Genomic DNA, 23,459 nt, shown 5'->3' on the forward strand with positions numbered 1-23,459 from the left:
TCCATACATTGTATTGTTCAGGAGAAAGTATGGACCTGGAAACGTTATGAACGTAAATAAAGCGATACCCTGTCCATATTTCTGCAGTCTTAATATCCTTGCCATTGTTACTGGGAAGAAAAATGTAGAGGTTCAAGTATAAATTAGACACAGTTGCTAAAGTCTTGAAAGTTTCTGAAGAATATAAGGATCAATATAATTTCCGTCTGTTATTTATTTTCCATTTATTTTATTTATTTGCCTGTCTTATTATATTGCAGTATTACCCACTTTGTTCAACAATTATATTTAACAATAATTAATATCATTTGTAACTATATTTTTCTTTTTCTCTCATACAGTAGTGCCCTCTTCTACTTCTTTTAAAATAGAGGAAAATATACCAGTAATTGGAATATTTATGATAAAATTGTGTATTGAATTAAACCTCAGTCTAGTGCTCTTGTTTTTATTCTTTTCCCGTTTACCCTTTTGGTTTATTCATTTATGTTTACGTATAAATGTTCAGTCATGAAATCACAAACCACTATCTATTTCTGGTGTCTTTTTTATGTTTTATCATCTTATGATGGTTGTGATCTGTAATATTCATTAATTTATTGTGGAATTTCTTGGATGGATTTAGACAATTTATACATTGATTTTGGGGTTTAGAACTCAAAGATTATGATTTTCTCATTAGTTTTTGATTTTAGTGTAAATTGAAAAAGTTCAGTATTTTTCCTGCTTTGTTTCCTATGGGCACTGCTGTTTCGGGATGTGCATCATCTGCATCATAATCAGAGTGATGATCTAAAGGTCACTCTGAGCATCTCCTAAGTATCTGAGTTTTATGGATAGACTTTGCGTTCAAATATTTCAAATACTTTTTGTTCTTTTTGACTAACTGTTTTTTTGATTACTTGCTACTGATTTCTGATTACATTTCCAGTTTGGTAGGAAGATAGGACTGATGTTTGGTTGTGACCTTACCTTGACTTTTGACTACATGTATCTCCTGTTCCTCTTCATTAAAAACATTAAATCTCACTCCTACTTTTTATAATTATTTTTGTTGTTTTAATTTTATTTTTTATTTCATCTTACTTGGGTATTTAAGATAAGCAGTATGCATAGTTATATTTTCAAGGGGAAACTACATTTCAGATGTGCCATGCTTCGTAATATTTCTGCGAACATGGACCCTGAAGTCTTTGATCTTAGTCTCTTTCGGGGAAGTAGAATGGGAGTATTTACAATATATGCTACATTTGCATCATAAACCACATGATCATTGTAAATTTGCTGAATGAGTCATTAGTAGAAAGGTTCTATAACGTGAAATGTAGAATTCTGCTAAGAGTAAGGAAATTATAATGATATATAAATATTTTTTGGTTTAAAAGATGAATTCAAAATTAAATGAAAAAATACAAAAGAAGTTTAATATTAATCCTTCCTTAACATTTTTAATCTGGAATGTTAACAGTCTTAATCATGAACTCGAGAAACTAAGCGATTTCACAACTTTGGTTTCTATGGTCAGACATAGTGTTTTGGCAGGAGACACATTGAAACAGAATCAATTTTAGATAGTGTCAGAATGGTTCTTCAATTTCTAACATTACTAAGAAAACTCAAAGAGTGGGAATTCTGATTCACAAACCAACCCCAATCATAGCTACTGTGATAATATTGGACCCTAATAGGTGCTATATTACAACAATGGCAAAACTGTATTTTAATGCTTTTAATGTTCATTTATAATATATGTTTTTAAAAGCTTATAATGGCAGAAAATACATCCCTTTTTAGATACTGTAGGTTATAAGCAGTTGTGACTAAAACGTATTTTATTAAGGATCAAGATTTCACTACCCATATTCTACACAATATTTCTTTTTGCTTAAGTACATCATAGCTATTCACAATTTGACTATTATTTATTATATTAAAATCTTATATTATCTTGTAGTATTATAAGATATTATATCTTATATATTATTATAGTCTTTCTTTTATAAAGCATCTTTCACTAAGCACTTTTATACTAATTTACATTAGGTTATGCATTTTCGGTCTTTATTTTCTATTACCCTGAAGATTCAAAGAAATTTGAATCTTTTCTGTGTTGATGTTAACTGTGCCTTTTATTTTTTATCCAGGTGGAGAAATATCTTTTTTTCACATATATACGTACAGTAGTTAATTTAAAGTTTGCACACCACAGTTAAAATTGAAATATACAGCAAAAAGAAAAAAATGAAAATCTATTTAATGACTTAGTAACTTCAGCACAGATAAAGGTAGAATCTAACAAAAAGTACTCATATTTTTAAAAAAATCTCCATCAGCTAAAGACTTCATTCATTAATTAAACAGGATATCTATAAAATGTGCCTGAAAATCAAAAGTAAGTCGGAAAAGCATTTGGCAAATGATATTTGTTGAAGTAATTAAGTAACTCAATGAAACTAACATGTGAAAGTTCCTCCTACAATGTTTCTGGTATTCTAGTAGTAGTAATGAAAAATATATAAAACTTGAGCCATTTAAAAATATGAGATTATTTTTTCATTATTTCATTACAAATTTAAACATGCATTTATTTTTCTTCTTAACTGGGGCAATTTATTTGTAGAAAAAAAATATTCCTTTTACATTTTTGTATTAATTCAACTCTTTTCTAGTAGAAATTAATCTCACTGACTATAATCCAAATTATGAAATCACTAGCAACTAATAATGCTTCATGTTATGAGACTAAATTTGACTCAATTATCAATCTGTAGATTATCCCTGTTATCAGTCAATGACAGTATCTTTTGTGGCCACAAATTAACCGCAAGTCAGAAGGCAACGTTGCTCACATCCATCTCTGTCCAAAACAATCCTTACTCATTTTATATTAGGAAAGGAAACAGTTTTGAATGATGGGGAGCCATTGACACTAAACACATGGTAAGCTGTAGTGTGACCTTTTGGAGCTGGCCTGATAACAGGGGAAACAGCTGGAGAAAACACATGCAAACTAGCACTCATTGTAAAGACAGATAGGCTTTGGGCAATAAAGATTCCAAAGACCATTTATAAAATGCTACTCATGTGATTTGCTAGCAACCACTCACTGTTTTTATTACTGAACTAATCAGTGACAATAAATACTTACCATTTCTGTCAAGCCTAAATAATCACAACGTAATTTAAGAAGAACTGTTTGAATGCCAAATAAGTTGGCTCTTTAGGTCATTAATGCCCATCTGCCTCTACTTCTTCACTTGCCATTTAAAATAATATTTTCTCAGTATGCTTTCAAAAGGTCGTATCTACGTTTATTTATAAATATTGGTGCACCAAGTAATATAACAAAAATAAGTGAGAAAACCTACAGCTTTGGCATTTAAAAAGGAGTATGTACTGATTAGAAGAGCTAAAAGTTTACATTTCATAATTAAAACAATATTTTGAAATATCTGACCTTCAAATATTTTGAAATATTACATTCAAAGTAGAATAAAAACATTGTAATTTAAAACATTGCAAAAACATTGACAGTGGATCATGAAACTTCAAAAACCTAAATAATTTACCTTATACGATTTGAGAAATAAAATTATTTCATACTGTAGCCAAACAAATAATAGTTCTAAAAATACTGTATTATTGTTTGATCATTACGATATTTCACAAAGGGTGGTGTGGTAATGCTGTATGGGTAGGAATGCTCTGTAGTAATGCTCTGTTTGAGGATTGCACTTTGCCTATATGAGTTTTTTTCTTGAGTACTCCAGTTTTTGAAAGACATGCTGATTAGGTTGGTACGTTAGGATTGTTGCTATGATTGTTGGTGTCCATGTGTCCTGTGATAGGCTGATATTCTGTCTAGGGTTGTTTCCTTCCTTGAGCCAAGTACAGTTGGATAGAATCTACTATAGTCTCCAAAGGAACCTGAATTTGGATAAAGGAGGTTTGGTAATGCTATGTAATGTACTATTTCACAGAGTGTAATTCACCATTTTGGGATATGCAATTTAGAAATATTAATTTGTGGCCAGCATGTAATATACAGAAATGCTACAACTGTGTTACTGAAATTGTTGTTAGATGTATTCTGGTGATTTTACTAGACATTCTGACTTAAGTCTATATCTATTCCTTCAAGATAATCTGATATGAGAAGGTGGTAGCATTTTTTACTTTTATACTGTTAATATTTTCATGTTTACGTACATGGCTCAGATTTGTTGTATGCATATTGGTATCCCATTATAATTTTTTTCATGGATGAATTTGACCTGGATAAGTAAGAAATAGATGGATGTTTCCTCAATTTTAATATTAAACATGAAAGTGCTTGAATGAGTAGACTCCTCCCATGTATTGGAATTGATGGATGTATAACATGTATTTATACTATATATTTTGTGGATGATACTGTAAGAAACCTGATAGCTTTACATACTGTTTGCTATGAAATTTATTGATATCCTAAAAAGTAGAAAGCATCTTTAACCAGGGTCCACAAGGCTTAAAAATTGAAAGATTACTACATATAAATGATAGATTCATCACCTTGTTGCCTGACCTAGCCCACAAAGTTTAAATGCATGCATGCGCATATGAAAACAAGATTCAGTTTACAGGTGCCAAGTCAACCTTTCTTACTGATTTTATGGTTTATGCAAGAAAACCAGGTTACCCACAGAAAACTTAAGCCAACATAGATAAAATATGCAGAATCCACTAAGATAATAACGGGCTCAAACCCAGGTCCTACCAGATGTGAGACTACCGCATACTTACTATACAACTCAAAATGTATGACATGTAAAAACAAATAATAAATGTAAAAAATTGTGATGATCCATTCATTCATTTAATGAATCAGCTAGCTGTGGGTGCCTATTTCTATTCCAGCATCACTGGAAGCAACCATCACTTACTCACACACCCACATTAACCAACACAGGGAAAAATTTAGTGTTTCAAATCACAAGCAGGCCAGCCCAGACTTCCCAGACCCCAGCTAAACATTCAAGCTCTTCCTGGAGATTTCCAAGATATAATCTCTTTAGTGTGTTCTGGGTTTACCACAGGGTCTCAGCCCAGTGGGATTTGCAAACTCTTAGATATCGACAATGTTTCTTCTGAAGGCCTCAAAGAGCTCTTTTGAACTTGCCATGATGCACCCACACAATCCCTAAGAATGATCACACCATAGGTTTCAGATGTTTATATACAGTAAGAAAGGACACTCCAATATGCCTTTTAACGATTTTCTGATAATTTACAATTGCTTTAATGACCTCTTAGTCTTCACCTGATCCTAATTTTAGGTATTTGATCCAATGCTAAAGACAAGGGTTTATTATTTTTCCCCACATAAAAAAGTTCCATTTCTGTTTATTTAAACAGTAAAAATTAGTACAAAATTATTTTTTAAAGTACCTTTTTATTTATCTTTTTCTATAAATATTGTTCAAATGCACAAATATGTCGTTTTTGTGTGGACTTTTCAAACCACCATAGTAAGCGAACTTAATTTTTATATGTATACACAAAGAATGTTTCACTTTACCATTTCTTTTGCAAACTAAATCCAGGATTTCCATTTGTTTTGACTATGTTTTTTTTTTTTTTTGAAATGTGTTTTATCTTGTGCATATGGGTCAAAAGTTCAACATTTTATAGTATATATAACTTGAATTTATAATGGCTGACTAGTGTTTTGTTTTAGTGTTTTTCTTCTAGCCTGGTTCTATGAACCACCTGCTTTCCACTCATGTGAGTTGTGGTCTGTACCTTTTTTTTGTTTAGTATGTTTCTCTTATTTATACTTCTGTTTGTTATTGTTTATAGCTGTGGCATCTCCCCTTGGTTTAGATGTATTGATACTGAAAGAATACTCATGTTTATACTTTGCAATGGGGAATTTACTTAAGATTGTCTACTGTTGAGAATATCTCTGCAATTCAACAAACAATATCAATGATTTGGTCGGCTATATTGTCATAATCATGCATTGGTTTAAGTGGATATGAAATTCCTTTTCTGTTCTCATAAGGACAGAGGAATTTTCTTTTTTTATAATTTTGTTATATTATTTTTTGTTAATATATTGTGACATGCAGGCAGTTTGTGATGCTGTGCAGGAGTAGAAAGGGTGTAATGTTGTGTAAGTGATAGGAATGGGTGAAGGGCTTCTGTTCTGTAAGGGGTGGACATCCTTCTTAGGAGATGCAGGACAGGAAAAGTTAGGAGAAAAGGGAAGGTGCAGCAGAATGAAGTTTTGAGTAGGGAGTCAGGAGACAATAAACAGGAGTGTTTGAGGTATAGAAAAAGACAGAATGTGAGTGGCAGGGGATAATTATTGAAAGGGAAAGCTTTTTTTTTATTGTTTTGGTGCTCTGTAACCTAGATAACGGAGTATAAGACATGGCTTCGATTCCGAACCCTGACGGATAATCAGGGTTTTACTGTATTTAAAATGACTGATTTTCTTAGTTCTATATATGTCTGCTGGTTTTAATTTAATGTTTGCAGCCTTTTGTGTAGTGAATGTGGGATGATACCAGTAGTGCAGACAACAATGGGCAAAATGATTATCTTGTCCATTCCCACAATCAGCATGTTTCTTCTGTCAGTTCTGCATACTTCTTTCTGTATGTTATTTGTGTGTGTCTTTTCTAAGATGTGTGTGTTTGGTATGGAAATGTCAATAATTTATGTAGTTTTTTTGTTGTTGATCTTGATCTTCTATACCTAGCATAAATCCTTCTGTCCTGTCAAACAGATCTCCATGGCTTAGCTGGCTATTTGAGGAAATCTTACCCACACAAGACTGATCAAGTTCATGAGGATGTCTACCATGCAATGTTTTCTGGCTCTATGCTTGTGTTTTAAGTTGTGTGGTTGTTATGTCTACAATGATGTTGTCTGTAGTATGTAGAGTAAGTGGTATGTAGTTTGGATCTGCATGAACTATTGCATTGTGTACAGTTGATGTATGCTGTTATGTGTGGAATCATTTTCTTAAATTATGAATCTGTGTGTTGTGTAAATTAATAATATCTATGAGACCCCTTCTTCTCCCTTCATGTGGGGTGGCACTTTTTCTGTATTGTGAGTAGTGTTCTTGTCTTCCTTTGGAGATATTGTAGGTCTGTTTGTGACCAATGTATAACTCTGAAGGAATATGTGAGTATTGGTATTACATACCTATTGATGGCATTAATTGTGTGCTTGCGCTTAAGTGTGCTTTGAGTATTTGTGAAAGACATGATATATAGTTTTGTGTAAGAATATATTTAGTTTGTTTTTTGTTGTATAAGTCTGTCCTCTCAGAAACCAAGGTATTTGCATAGCTCAGCATCTGCCAAGCCATCTATTTGGCTGCCATTTTCAACATATGACCTCCCTCCTTTAATTATTTCCAACTCTATATTAATTGTTTTACGTTTACGTTTGTTCAGTCCAAACTCCATGTGTATGTGTGTTGTCAATTAGTTTCAATTACTTATAGTAACTGCTGTAATTGTATGTTCCTGCACATATCTTTATGTCATCCACACAGAATGTATGTGATAGGGCATGTCACTGGTGTTGGTTTTTGACTTTGTATCCATATTGTGTGTTGCTTAATCTGTTTGATACTGGGTTGAGAGCAAGACAGAACCAAAGAGGGTAAGTTAGTCTCACTTGAAGATGCCTCGTCTTACCTGTAATGAGTCTGTATGTATTGATGGATTATTGATAAGTAACATGTAGTGTTTTTCTCCTGCATTCCATTAGTGTTTGTAGGCAATGCATGAATACGTGATATATCTTGTATAAGTGTAATATTTGTATTAGCCATATGTGTGGGACACATTGACAAGCTATTTTGTAGTTAATTAATCTTGTGTGTAGATTTCTGTATTTTCCGTATGCCTGCTGGAGTATCACAGAGTCAATTACGAGCTGTTCCTTGCAACCCATATATTGCCTTCTGCAGCCTTTTTTGTTAGTCTGTAAGTATATCATTGTCTGTGTGGATATTTGGTTCTTAAGCATACAGTAAGTATTTTGTAGAGCGTAGGCCGATCAATAATAATTCTGTAATTTTTGAGATGTGTGGTGTCCTTTGACTTGGGTTTCGTGTATGTTATGCCTTCTGTTAAACACTGGTGCCCTTTGTGGGTGGTGTGTAATAATAATAATTCTTTGCACTTATAATCGCTCAACAATTCCAGGTTAAGGGCCGTGCTCAACGGCCCATGTATGTTAGTTTGCTAGCATCAAATGCAGAGTGGAAAACCCATTATAGCAAAGATTGTAAGCTCTGTCCACACCTGGTGTCTTCAATTGTGTGTTTTGTAAATTATTTCTATGAGATCTGTTAAGACAAATTTCCATTTGTTTTATACATCCACCCATCCATTATCCAAACCGCTATATCCTAACACAGGGTCATGGGGGACTGCTGGAACCAATCCGAGCCAACACAGGGTGCAAAGCAGGAAAAAATCCCCGGGCAGTGCGACAGCCCACCGCAGTTTGTTTTATACACCGATCAAAAAAATGTAATGTGTTTAAAAACAGCCAAATGAATCAACACTTGTCGAGCACGATGGGCTTAATTCTATAGCTGATTTGAAGTCATGTTAATGTATCGCCCAGGCAGGAAATACAGAAAGGCAAATGCCCTTTCTCGCATACAGGGACCCGATGGGTTCTAAATGTACCAGATACGGAAGATATTTTGAATCAAGTTTGTAACGCTCAAGGGCAGGTAAACTCCAATATAAATATACAGGACAGGAAACTTTTTATCCCTGTCAATCTGAGAAAACAAGTACTGGATTTGTGCCACCAATCACCTATGTTTGGATGTCCGGGATTGGCCCAGACAATGAATATATTAAAAACAACTTTTTGGAGGAAGGGCTGGACAACAGATATTAAAAAATATTTAGCTGCTTGCGAGATTTGTTGTCACTCTAAGAACCACCCTGGACTTCTACTAGGTTTGCTCTGGGCACTTTCTGTGCCATCATGTCCCTTGGAGTAAATTTCTTTGGACAGATCTGCCTCTCTCCAAGGGATATAACACAATTCTAGTTGCAGTGGATAGGTTCTCTAAAAGTGCTAACTTTGCTCCTCTTAAAGGGCTTCCATCAGCCATATTACAAGCAGATGTATTCCTAAAAGAACGGTTTGGGTGTATGATACGTTTTAATATCTGGATATCATCCAGATGCCAATGGGCAAACCGAAAGAATAAATCTAGACTTGAAAAAATCTTTACACTGTACAGTAAATTCTAAACAAGATAATTGGGCTTATATGCTGCCTATGGCAGAATTTTCTAGGAATGTATTGATTTAGTTGGTGAAGGAAGAATGATGATTTACTTGAGTGACTCAGAAGCAGTGCTTATTCACCTCACCTACCCTATATCTTGTTTTCATACATGGAATCACTGTATAATAAACCTGACAAAATATATAACCAGATTAACCTCCAACAGGACCTTACAAGTACTCTGTCAGACTGTCAGAGCTATTGTATATTCATTTCTGTTGAAGTAGTTTATGTAGTGGAATGTTATATTTTTGGTATTTCATTTATTATTTTAGTAACTTCATCTTTTTTCCTAAAAGTGCTGTTATATTATGTGTTGTTTTGTCTGAGTGCTGCCACATTGGTTATAGCAATGACTGCCACTGGTGATCATATGGTACTGACAGTTTGCAAGCTCTGTTGTTATCGCACATATCTTATAAAAGAAAGAATGCATTTAGCAGAGTGTATGAACTTCAATGAAATAAAAGGAAGACTAATGGGAGCAGCCGAAAGAAGAAAAAGATTCAAAATAAAACTAATAAAAATATTGCTAAGAGTAAAATTCATTTAGGGTTTGGAATATGTTTACAGTCAAATTTTTTGAAACTGGGATAATGTTTCAACTTTGGTGTTTTTGGGTATTCATCTTTTGTTTTTCAATTCTGTCTGATAATTCTCTTGACACATACTAATAATTTAGTATGTTCGTATCTGCTGCTTACATTACCTTAATTACTAACATTACAGATTAGAGAAGCTATATGTATTTTTGATTTTACAGAGTCACAATCTGCTGAGTTTACTGTTTATGGTATGACAGTAAAGAATATTTTTTGATTATTTTTATTTGATATACTGTACTTTATTAATCTCTAAGGGGAAATATTCAACCTAAACTCTATGCACTCTGTTGTTCTAATAGCTGCATGCCAACAGATGCAAGTTAGTGCCAAAGCTGTTTTCAATAAACTTTACAGCAGCATCAGAGGCTATGTTTATTTTGGTAATGATATCGAGAAATTAAATCAGAGAAAAGTGCTGTCAAATGACACTTGGCATGTTTCTGTGAGAAAAAACCTATTTAATCAGTTTGTCGTACTGTCACACTTGATATTGTCCCTTACACATTGCCCACCCACCACAACCTTCATTTGTATATTATCTACATATCTTTCCATATTATGTTTTCCAGATAGCTTCTTTTATGGTTCCTTATCTTGTGTTTTAAAGCATCATTCATTCTTTTCAAATTGTTTTTTAAGACTCTTTTTTTTCTACAACACATTACTTGTTACGTTTAATTTTGTTTTAACCATCCAGAAATTCCACATTTTCTAAACACTTGCACATACAACACATGCGAATACATTACAGAAACCCTTCCTCATTTCTCTTTCCTGCTTATTTATAACACATAGAAGCACTGAGGTTCACTAAGCCACTGAGCATTTATCAGAAAGTACAGGATGTTCCTGCCTAGCTCTACTTTCCTAATTATAAAACTGTATTAGGAAACATTCCTGTTTTGGCTTCTGTATGACACACTGGAACTGCAGTATGATAATGCAAAAACAGAACAGGAGAAAATAACAATTAAAATGAAAATGTATGCTGTTCTCAGAGGAGCAGACTGAAAGGAACAAAAGCATCCGCTTGAAGAACAATTGCTAGTAATTTTTGTTATCTTTGCATATCTGAATAGAAGTAATGGGAGACTGATTTGGTAAGCCCAGCAGCAATTTCAGATTTCAATATTTATGGAGTATGATTTAAACCTCAGGGAAAAATAAAGAGAAATGACACTAATTCACATTAGTTCACACATTTCATACATTTTTTATTAATATGGACAGGACATAAAGAAAGCAGCTAGTCTAATAAGGTACATCAATATTGTTTGAAATATTATTTTCAATAGTATATTCACTGAGATTATACAATTGACACTCTTGTTACAGAGCTATATTTATATATTATGTTACTTTGTTTAAATCTAACATAAAATACCTTTAACGTAATTTACTTTTCTGAATGGTGTGCTGCATTACACTTACAAAGTGTTCTGAGTTGAGATCCTCTGCCTGTTCACCATCTGTGTAAGGTTTGTATGTTTGTCCATCTAGCGGAACTGAGGTGTTACCACCTTTGATATTTCCTCCCTGACAGCAATCTTTTTATACTATGAGCGTCAGGAATCCTTTCCTAGAGCCCTGGGAAACATTACTTGTTTTAAATAAGGCTACCCTCTCTCTCAGTACCCCGGCTTAGTTCCCTTTGGGGTACACAGTAATCATAAAATCTCAATTATAAAGGGCATGTCACCACTGAGCTTTGACAACAGAATGTACAGGATCCTTCCTTCTGCCAAAGTTTCTCTTTCCGACTCTTTCTCTCTCTTTCCTCTCCCCTGCAGGACTTAACCCTGTCCTGTGCATGTCTTCACATTTTCTGCAGAGAAACCAATGCCATACGGCTGCTCCATGTGCTCCTGCTCCTTTGGATGCTTCCACCTTATTAGTGTTGCATGTTAACTGATATTGACAGGAGGGGCCAAATAGATGTGGGGGAGGAGTCCCCAGCAAACCTTGGCACAGCTGGAGACATTAACAACTGAATTTCAAAATTAAGTATAATAAATTTTACTTTGAATATGAAAGCACTGCTGCGGTGGGCTGGCACCCTGCCCAGGATTTCTTCCCTACCTTGCGCCCTGTGTTGGCTGGGATTGGCTCCAGCAGACCCCCGTGACCCTGTAGTTAGGATATAGCGGGTTGGATAATGGATGGATGGATGAAAGCACTGAGGACATTTCTTGTCTTCGTCCTATTGCAAGCAGAGCTTAAGCTACCTTACCTTTAAAGTGCCTGACTGTTAATCTGCCTTTATTCTGGAGGTTATACATATAAATCATGACGTTTTACAGCTCAGGTGGGCACTGCTCTGTATAAGAAGTGCTTGACGTTTTTGTCAAATGTACGTATAGGGTACGTTTCTAATTGTGGTTTGTGTTTTCAGTCCTTTCAATTAAAAATGGTAAAAGTGGTGCTTTTGCTCCTGAAAACATTTTGACAGCCACACACCCTATTTTGTATATATACAGCATATATCCAAGGAATAATAAATGAAAACTCTAGTACAATTAAATCTAATAGCTCATTGATTAAAACAAATTTAATAAATACCGAAAAATTAGCTTCTCCAGAAAAGCAATTCCAGTATCCGAAGCTCCCACAATAACAATTCTTGCGTTAATTGTTACTTTTGGCTCCAAGGTTAATTTTCTGTTGAAATGGTACAATGCATATGTCACCTGAAAGAAAAATGTCAGGGTAAAATGCATAATTCAGAGTCTCATATCTGCTAAAAATAAACACTAGAAATTGGTAGACAGTGGGGATATTAGGTGCTGGGCAATGTTTCTAACTGTAGTAAGAAAAAAAAAACTCTTCTTGAAATTTCTACCCACCTAGAAAAATCCCAATAGAGTTCAAGCAAATACAACATTTATTCAGCAAAACTCAGTCAAATTGGTGAATTAATAAAGGAATGTATCAAAATACAAACTGCCACCCTACACCTCTTGGTGACACAACAAATATCTTCAATCACCTCCCATTTCCTTCTCTCCCTTTCCAAGCTTCTGATTATTCTTTCTTCCTTTCAATAAACCCATCTCACCACCTAACTCCTTGATCACTATATAAAGGATAGTCCTAAAACTGCAACCTGGCATGACTTTTAGGTTTGGGGACAGGTGGTGGTGGCCAACGAACTCTTGGGGTCTCTAAGCTAGACAACACACAAGTGCGCCTGAACTGTGTGCTGCCAGCTGATATCCTGAACGAACTGTGTCATCCTCCTGCTATTACCTCATATTTTCTTTCTGTAACTGGCGCCCTTTCAGAACTTACTAAATCTACAGCTGTCCCATTTGGCTGCTATTTAACACAGGTGTATGGAAATGCGGTATTACAACAACAGCAGATTCCACTCTGTGGATATATACTTTCATATAAACACCCTAGTGCCATCTCTGAGTAGGGTGTTTATAGACTTAAATACTTTGCTGTCTGTAGTTTTTAAGTTGTGTTGAATTCTGGTTGTCATTGTCACCTTGTAGTGGTGAAAACATGGTAATCCCTTGGTTTTCACTGTTGCTACACAGTCCCAGTGGCCTAGGCTTGAGTGTTGGCTTAGCCACTCTCATAATGGACCCTGCACATTATCCTTGTATATGCATGGCTTCGGCATATTTCTTTTGGTATGTATGCTCTCTCACTTTTCAAAGATATACTGTTATCTTATAAATTGCATTTAAAAAAAGTTGCACATTTTAAATCAATAATACTTTCTTTATAACAAGCTGTGTTGATTTAAATTAATCCATCTTAGTAAGGTATACTGTACATGCATCAATCTGAAGGATACACAAGACTAATAAAGACAAACCAGATCATTTAACAAGATACATACATTGTATATAGTTTTGAGTACTCTTCTATAAGGCATTAATTTGCAAAGTAACATTAAACAGCATTTTCTGTATCAGTAATAGTTACAGTATATCAGAAATACTTGGCAGATGTAAATATTCTAATGACAAATAAAAAAGGCAAAAAATAAAGAATTGCTTTCATTGAATTTTTCTATGAAAAGAAGACCATATTCATGTTTTTAATGAGAATAGGCCATTTACAGTATCTCTACATAGCTTCTCCATTCCTATTCACATAACATTTACGAATTAACATTTTGAGACATGAAGGTTTCCAAGATGCTACTTTCAACTACACTACTATGTGACTTATTCTATTGTTTACAATTTACTATATTAAGCAAACTGTACTAACATATGTATTGAAATTTAATTTAATCAGCTTCCATCCCTCTCTTGTATAATACATTTAAAAGTAAAAGCTGGCATCCACCCTATTATTCCATTTTTAATATTAAAAGCATATTTGAGGTTACCTCTTAATATATGTTTCCCCCAACTCAAAAGATTCAACTCTTTCAAATTTTCCTCATACCTTATATCCCCATAGGAGTCAGCCAGGTAACACTTCTCTGGACTTTCTTAGTTGTGGTATGCTCTCCTCCATTTAGTATGCTGTGCATAAATGCACATATCATTTCAGGTGAGACCTCATATGTACATTTCACGAGTTAAGAATATTCTTCCCTGACTTAAACTCCACACAGTGTACTATATAAGACAACATTATGTTCAACTTTTAAATTTCTTCTGTACACTATCTTAGTTGTGCACAGGGACAAATTAAGGCAGATTTACAAATCTTTTCAATAAGGTGAATTTTCTTGTTCAAAAACATCTAACATATATAATGAATATTTTTATTTTCTAATTGAAAAATAATGAGCATGTTGGCATATCAGTCAGCAAAGTTCTAGAATCCTGGTGACAAATTAGGGCCCTTGGAACTGTCTATGTGTGATTTTCTCATTCTCCTCAAATTTTTAAGTAGGAAAATGGACCCGGCAGTAATTAAGATGCTGTACTGGGGCACAGTTCAGAACCATATCTGAAGTTAACTGTTTTCTTTGCTGAGTGCATTCCTATGACAGGTCAGGTCGGTGAACATCACCCCTTTCCAGTGACTTCATGACCCACCCATGCCGTCCCAATCCGTCTACTGACTTCATAGGATGAGTCATCAGAAACATAAATGTCACTGCCAAAGTAAATAAACCTCTCGACAAGGAGACCTCACCACAGACAGACACACTGCTGATGGCTGTGCACAAGTGGTCATGAAGGGTTCCTATGGTGTGAATATAAATTAACATCTGCATGATGATGTGTAAAATCATATATAATCCCCTACCTTGTCCACTATTTCTGAGAATCCATAGTGAGATAATTAATCCTGATTTAACAGTGAAAGGTGATGAGTTATTACTGGAAGTGACCACAAAGCATTATATTCATTTCTATTAAAGCTGAAGGGCAATGCAAAACACTCAACTGGTTGAACTAGGAATATTGGGATAACAATGTAAAGATTGTGGTTAGTTCAAGAACATTTTGCATCTTATTCTACAAAACCTTGTAAGAATATTTTTTAGAATTACCAATCATTTTACCCAATCTGTAAAATCTTGTGGAACACAATAACAAATGTTGCATATTACTTATTGTGTGCATTGTGTACTATTGTGCAGGCAGAACTCTAATGAAGGGTCTGGTCAATAAATATAGAAATAGCATACTATTATAATTGTTAACATGTGTACATTCTCTTATCTTTACAGACATCTCCCTATGCCCAAGATACCCTGCAACAGCTGCCCCTGCATAAACCCATATTATAATTTAGACCTTATACATAAACTCTTAAGAAAATTAGGATATTATACATAACCTTTTAAGATAATTAATGTCTTACAGTAGATTTTTCCTGTCTATTTGTGATTTTCTTTGTCATTTCTAACATTTATTTCAAGTTTAAGGAGTTAAATATTCACTATTGCTGTCCAGAACTGTTTCTCTGACACTGACTCACTACAATGGATTCTACTGCAATTTATTACACTGCAGCTGTTCTGCTATCTTTCAGTGGATCCTCCATTTAACATATTATATTTTTTGATCCCAAGACCCTCGTATAGCCTACCAATTCTTGTTCTGACTTTTCCATTTATCTATGAATCAATTATTAAAACTGCTAAATACAAACTCATGGTTACAGGGCTACTATATGCATTCATAACAATTTAAAATTCTACTATTTTGACCCCTCTTTCTATTCTGACATCCATTTAATCCTGTGATGGGTCATAGAGCCCAGTTTGTGTAGTATCAGACTCAAGGCAGGAGCCAAACCAGAAGAGGGAGCCAGTCCATCATAATGTACAGTATATTCACACAATCACACAATCACTTACTCACATGAGGCGAATATACAGGTAGAATTGCAAATTAACCTATCCATGTCTTTGGGTGACGAGAAGAAAGCTATACCTGGATAACAGCCCCACATAGATAAGTGGAAAATATGCAGATCCCATACATAAAGTAATGGACCCATGTTTTAAACCCAGGACTCTGAACTTTAAATCAGTATGTACAAATATGTTTTTTGATTGATGTTATCATTTTCATCCTTCCATATTCAGAATCATGGGATTACTGTATTCATTAGTTTTCAATGCAATACTTGTAATCTATTTTTCTCTGTAAATATGTACTGAGTAAGGTACTTTACTCTATGTACAGTAATATAAACCTTGATTGACTGATTCATTGGTAATAAACAGGGTCTTTACAAAGCCTAAAAATACAGCCCCCACAGCCACAGCTAATGTTTCTGAGGTATAGTACGACACATAATGAAAGTGATAAAACACGTTACATACTGAACTGGCCACTGAAACTATTTATTATGATCACTACAACGAACACAAAATGATAGTATAGGGATTGACTTTGTATATGACTTGCATACTTTGTTTTTCAGTCAAAGCATTCAAAAGAACAACAAATACAGTAGTACAAACTGCAGATTTCCTCTAATTTTGAGAACAAGTTAAACCAAAAGACCTACTTTGACAAACATTACATGCATTCAACATTTCTTTTTGATAATATGAACTACAGGCTGGTAGCTGCAAATTTTAGGAAAATTGGATGAAACCGAAGCATTTGCTGTACTGATGCTTTTTTGTTATTTCCAACCTGGCCACGACATTTTCTTTAATGTAACAGTTTATTATTTAGTTATTGCCTGTTTTTTTTTTTGCAAGCAACTCTTTTGTATTTGTTTGAAATGCCTGCTGTGTAATGTAATTTCCTTGTTGAAGTTGGGTTGGCATAACTGAAGAACTGAATGCAATTACAGATTAGGGCAAGGCAAATTAATAAGTGATAGCAAATAAGTCAAAAACATAGCAACGTGCTACATGTTTCAACTGTTTTCAGAAGATGCAAGTTAATAAAAAAAAAAGAAGTTGGTAAGAGATTGCAGTGCACACACAGTTGATGTAAACCTATTGGTAGAATTGCAGAAAGGAAAACCTCAATTTAAAATTTAAACATTAGACTATAAAAACTGTAAATAACCTCAACCAAATGTACTGTTTTTATACCAGGACCTCTTCTGTCCTTCCTGTACTTCAATAATCTGTAGCCTTCGGTTCCATCTTTTAAGTCAGCTGAGGACAGTTTCAAATACTTGAAAAGAAATAGACCAGATGCATAAAACTAGGCATATTATTTCATATAAACAAAAAATAATTGAAAAGATATACCTTTCAATGCTTTAACCACTCAAAGCATTTTGCATTATAATTGCATCAACAACCATGACAAGAATGCACTTTTATGACAGACAGAGGAAGTGCTAGCATTTTCTTCACAGGTATCAATGAAGTGGCTTATAAAACAGGAACTTATATCTAGTTTCATAGGATAGTTCATGAAACCTAGCTATGAAAATGGCAGTTATGTAATGAATGGTATCTTAGGACTATAAACCAACATTTATATGTGCAAACTGATAGTAAATAGTCATAAACCAATAGAATAAACATGGTATCCAATATATTACACACACACAAAGGTGTGATTTATGGCCAGTTTGGCCACTCATACAGAACACCATCCTTTAGCTGTTTTACTCAGATGTCAGAAATAAGCTTAACCATACCCCAGGATATACAGACTTTAGAAACTGATATACACTGTTTTGAGTATAAGATCAATTTTGGTATACTTGAAGATTTTACCTACTGGCTAGAAAACAGAATGAAATAGAATTTACATCATAAAAGCAGTCCTTTGGAGAATACTCTGTTATGTGTGAGTGGTATAGTTACTAAGTTTAATTCCTTGCCTTGTCATCTTAGTTGTTTTCTGATACCACATTTTCCACTGAAATGTAAAAAACATGTTAGGTTAATTGGCAGGCTTTAAAGTGACACAAACAGATGAATCCACATATGTGTCCTGTAATATACTGGCATCTTATATTATTTCTTAAATTAAATTGCTGTAATAGGTGAATCCACAAAACATTTTGTTAAGAAAATCTGTGCAACTCATTGAACAAATGACTTACACAGAATTAAGTAAAACATATGAACATATGAATTATTCACAAAACCAAATTTTCTTCCTCATCATTTTACTAACAGCAGACCAATGCTGCTTGGTTAATTTACATTTCAGCATCTAGCTGATGGTCTGGCTCATTTTGCAATAAGCTGTAATCTCATCCAGTCTTGAATTAATTATTCTACTTACTGAGATAAAAACAGGATATTAATACGTCCCTGATTTTACATTGTGTTTTACATGACAATGATTCAACTCAGCCTGGTGTTTACATTTTAAGAGAATCTTCTGTTCTCACATAAAAATGCAAATATTATGGGTGAATTTAGTAAAAGAAAGGCACTGTGTGAGTTAGGTGATGAGAATAAACAGTGCTTTATATAAGTGTGCAAACAGAGGCTAGTATCTGGTATAACCACAAGACAAGGACAACTGTCATCATTCAGACCGAACATCTATTATCAACAGAAATGACCTGCATTTTTTAAATCTGAAAAACATTAATCTTCTTTAAAATAATAGTACCCGAACTGATAGTACAGCTAACTTGCCCAGGGTACAGCATAAAGCCATGCAAGTGGACAGAAATAGAGGATAAAATATTTATGATTGATTGAATGAAAGCAGCTACAATACATATACATATATATATATATATGTATAAATATATATATATATACATATACATATATACATATATATATATATATATACACACACACAATCTGCATAAGTGTAAAAACTGATAAACTGATTTAGTGTCTCGCATATGAAAACCTTGCCTCCTCCCACCACTAGAAAGCTGATTAACACAGCTATTTATTTAAGAACCCTTATTTCAAACAGAATTGTGTGATGGCTATTTTTAGTTTATTTGATTTACAGCACTTATAATTGCTTCCTATTCTTACAGATCCTATTAGGCTGTTGCTGGCCAGAGATCTGTACTCATGTTCATACCAGGCTTCCAAGAAATTGCATTGTTTGATGTCTGTGCCTGTTAGGACTCTTTTTTTCACACCACTTATTAATCAGAAAACCTATCCAGAGGTAAGGCTACATTTTGAAATTAAATTTTAAAAATGGGGCAATCAGTACCTGCAGTATTTATTTATTTATTTATTTACAGAGAACATCCTAAAATGGATGGAACAGTGGAACACTTGTTTGTACTGCCTGCTCATAACACCTGGGACATGGGTTCACAAAGAGATTTTTGTCACCGTTAACCTTCCACCTCTCCAGATATGCGCATTGGTTTTCTCTGGCTACTCGGCTTTCCTGTTACACCCCAAAAACAGACCTATTAGATTAACTGATTAATCTAAAAATGAACCTATAACAGTAATTGTAGATGTGTGTATAGATGTATGCACATTATCAAAATTGTGTTTTACTTTTGATGCAAGTGGCAAAGAGGCTTTTAAAGGATAAATGACAAAGACTGGTCAAAAGCAGCAGGGTTCTATAAATTTCATATGTAAACAAGAGGCAAATAAAACAGAAATCAAAATCAGTAAGCAGACAAAAAGGCAAACACAAAAAATAAAACCAAAAGTAAAAGTGTTTGAGAAACCAGTTTTCTCTCTCTAACAAGTTTTTTCTTTCAGAAATAAGATGCATACTGAACACACAGCTTGGTTTTTTAAACATGGACGCCATGATCATGTGCCCAGTCCACATAATATCACACATACATGTTGTAGGCAGCATTGATGATTAATCCTTTTCAGTTTTTCACTGTGGTACAGTATATATATTCATATATGTTCATACTGTATATATTTTTATTTCTTATTATTGTCACTGTGTTACAGTTGTTGTTTTTCTTTTTTGTTATGCGTTGCTGGCCATTATTTTCATTCTTGCACAGTATGAGAAAGCATTTCTTGAGCTCTGTCAGGAGAAAGACCTAGAGAGGTTGTTTGTATTAAAGAGACTGGGGGGCTTCGCTCCCCAACCCCCCAGCCTGTGCTACGTTCCAGCCACATCGTGTCTCTGCCGCTCGTGTATGTGGATTTCACTAACACCAAACAACAAATCTTTTAATTCTTGCGGATATGCCTCTTCATTGGGAAGAAACACTACTTTTCCCTGATGGCAACACAAATTAGATGATCTACAAGTCTCTTACTTAAAGTTTAAATCCGAACAATATATTCGATCTGATTTCATTGTTCCGTTATTTCACCGAACAATAATTTCTGTTTGTTTGCGCTAATGCGATTTTTACTATCATTTTTATGAGACTTTTGAATTTTAGTACTTTCATTATCTCTAACCTGCTCTGCATGTGTATCGCACCAATATTTTTGAATTCTATATGACGTTCTACTTTGTCATCTACTCTTTGTCTTTTATTTCCGGGTGTGGTTAAATCTCTTGGCACAAAGTTTCGTCTTGCAGGACATGAAAGTATCTCTCTGAAAAAGTCACATCCCGTCTCGTCCCAGGATTTTTTATTATAACAGAGAGATTTCTACCAAAAGAGGCACAGACTTCTAGTTAGACACGGATTGCTTAATATATAAAAACAATATTATCCTAAAGTTACACAAAGGGTTACCGCACCCTAGCAGTTTGAGACCCCACAACCACTGGTCTTTGGACAGGCTGGAACACCACAGTTGCTAATCTACTCAACAAGGGACTTTTGAATTAAGTAACTTTCCAAACTTCAGCACATTCCTACATCATATGGAGAAGCATCCCAGCCAGGCCTGGACCGGCCATCGGGAAAGCTTAGGAGAAATCCAGATGACCTGCCCTGTCTTTTAACTACAATGCAATGTTTTTTTCCAGTGTGAACACATTACATATTACCGGATACAGGATGAAAGTAGGCTAATGAATTGAAAGGATATGCAATGGAGAGAAAAAGTGCAACAGGACCTGAAAGCAAATAAAAAATCAGGAAATCATTTCATATCAATGCTGCGAAATGCAGCAAAATCACAGATTTATTTAAATCTGCAACAGTATCAAGTTGCAGGTAATCAGACATCCCAAGTCCCAAGCTCCAGAAGTCTCCCGAAAATCATCAAAATCTTCTCTTGGACATTTGCAAGTGATTACCAATCTCCCAAAAATTCCTCTTCATCTCAATTATTTTGTCAAGACCCAGTAAAGAAAAAAAATGTTTCCATTATTCTTTTCTCTCACACAGTGAACCCCTTCGTGGACAATTCTTTCACTGTACAGATGCCAGGCATCTTAAGTGTGGCACTTTACTTTTTCAATGTTCATGTACACATCATGAAGAAATGGAGGTGTACCCTTAAAAGGAAAATACAAAAGCAGTTTTATAGTGGACTACATAAAGGTATACCCTTGCCTTATACCTGTTAAAAATAATGTTACATTAGCAACTGCAAATGATATGTTGAGGTGAATGGGACGTTATTTGAATTACTATTAGTAATTAGTTATTACTATTTTAATAAGGCACTATATATGCACCCAACCCTACACAGACTGACAACAGAGGCACATTAAAATAAACCATAAGAATTTAATTTCCTTCTTCAGCTGGGGGCCCACGTCTTCCCCGTGTCCCTCAGCTACAACACAGTTCGACAAAAACCACAAGTCACAAGCACAAATAAACTCTTCAAGTCCTCCACTCCTCCTTAGCAGCTTTGTCTCCCTCCTCCCGACTCCTGTTTCCTGGAGGCTTCATTTATAGCTCACCTGGAAGTGCTTAAAGTGCTTGACCACCTGTTTCCGATTGCACCTCCGGATACGGCTGACCTACGGCCCAGATGGGCCCAGGTACCCCTGTAGTGCCTCCTGGTGGCCACCCCGGATCCAAACTGGGCTGTGGAGAACTTCATCTCCCATGGAGCACTGCGGGTATCTGAGGCACCACAGTCCCCCAGGGGGGCTGCCACCAAGTGGTCCGGGTGAGGTACTGTGCAGCCCATGTTTGATCCCCTGGAACATATACAGAAGGGGCCCTGACCGTCCGTCACTATATATATATATATATATATATATATATATATATATATATATATATATATATATATATATATATACTATATATATCACTATGGTTATATATCTCTCTGTTATAAAAAAAATCCTGGAGAGAAACAGTAGGGCGACAAGATACGATCTTCACGTTAAGATCACGGAAGACATTTAAAAGAATTGCAACATTAAAGAGATTGGCCAAGGAGCATCTCACGGGGACCTTAAACATGAGATTTTGTGCCAAGAGATTGACCCAGGACCGCCTCACAATGACGTAGAACATGAGATTCTTGCAAGACACGCCCTACTTACAAATAAATAAGAGCAAGGGTAACCCAGCAACACACTCAGTCGTGTTTTGGCTTTGAGCACACACAGATCCAGAGCTCTCAGTGCATATAAAGCGTATAAGGACAATATGTTATAGAGGAAACGTAGACAACTAAGCAAAGAAGAAAGCAGTCCGGGAGAAAAGAGACTCAAAAGCGTTGACAAAGAGAGACAAAGAAGAAAAGGAATAATCTAGGTGCAAATTCAGAAAATAAGGAAAGTAATTATCAGCCCAGAACAAGTGGAATTGAAGAAAAAGCACGTCCAATACGGACGTTGGCACTATACACATGCAGAGCAGGTTAGAGATTATGAAAGCAGTGCAATTCGAAAGGCTCAAAACAAAAAAAAAAGTTGGCGCAATACACATGTGGAGAAACATGTGGAAAAGAATATGAAAGTAGGAAAATTAGAAAGTATAAAAAAACGAATGTAAAGATTGCAGGAGCACAAACAAATGGAAATTATCACTCGAAAAAGGGAAAATAATCATCATGGACCAGGGGCCTCATGTATGAACGGTGCGTACGCACAGAAATGTTGCGTAAGAACTTTTCCACGTTCAAATCGCGATGTATTAAACCTACACTTGGCGTAAAGCCACGCACTTTCCATGGTACCTCATACCTTGTCGTACGCAAGTTCTCCGCTCGGTTTTGCAGACTGGCGGCTTAACCCAGCGTCAAAGCAGTGCTACTGTTCCTGTGTGGTTACTCTTTATTTTCCTGACGTGGCTTTATAAATACACTGAAACTAACCGCATATTGTTTATTAGTGT

The 23,459-nt window shown here is 34.9% G+C and overlaps 1 protein-coding gene across 1 annotated transcript in view; it reads right to left on the bottom strand.

The window, feature by feature from the left end:
- cfap61 (cilia and flagella associated protein 61) overlaps positions 1–23,459 on the bottom strand; it is a 337,473-nt gene that overhangs the window by 130,659 nt on the left and 183,355 nt on the right. Inside the window, exon 19 of the mRNA XM_039748028.1 lies at positions 12,486–12,613. Within this exon, the coding sequence (XP_039603962.1) occupies positions 12,486–12,613 (128 nt within the window). The remainder of the gene's footprint in view (positions 1–12,485; positions 12,614–23,459) is intronic.

This window comes from Polypterus senegalus, chromosome 3 (assembly GCF_016835505.1).
Source record: "Polypterus senegalus isolate Bchr_013 chromosome 3, ASM1683550v1, whole genome shotgun sequence".
NCBI classification, from domain to species: Eukaryota; Metazoa; Chordata; class Cladistia; order Polypteriformes; family Polypteridae; genus Polypterus; species Polypterus senegalus.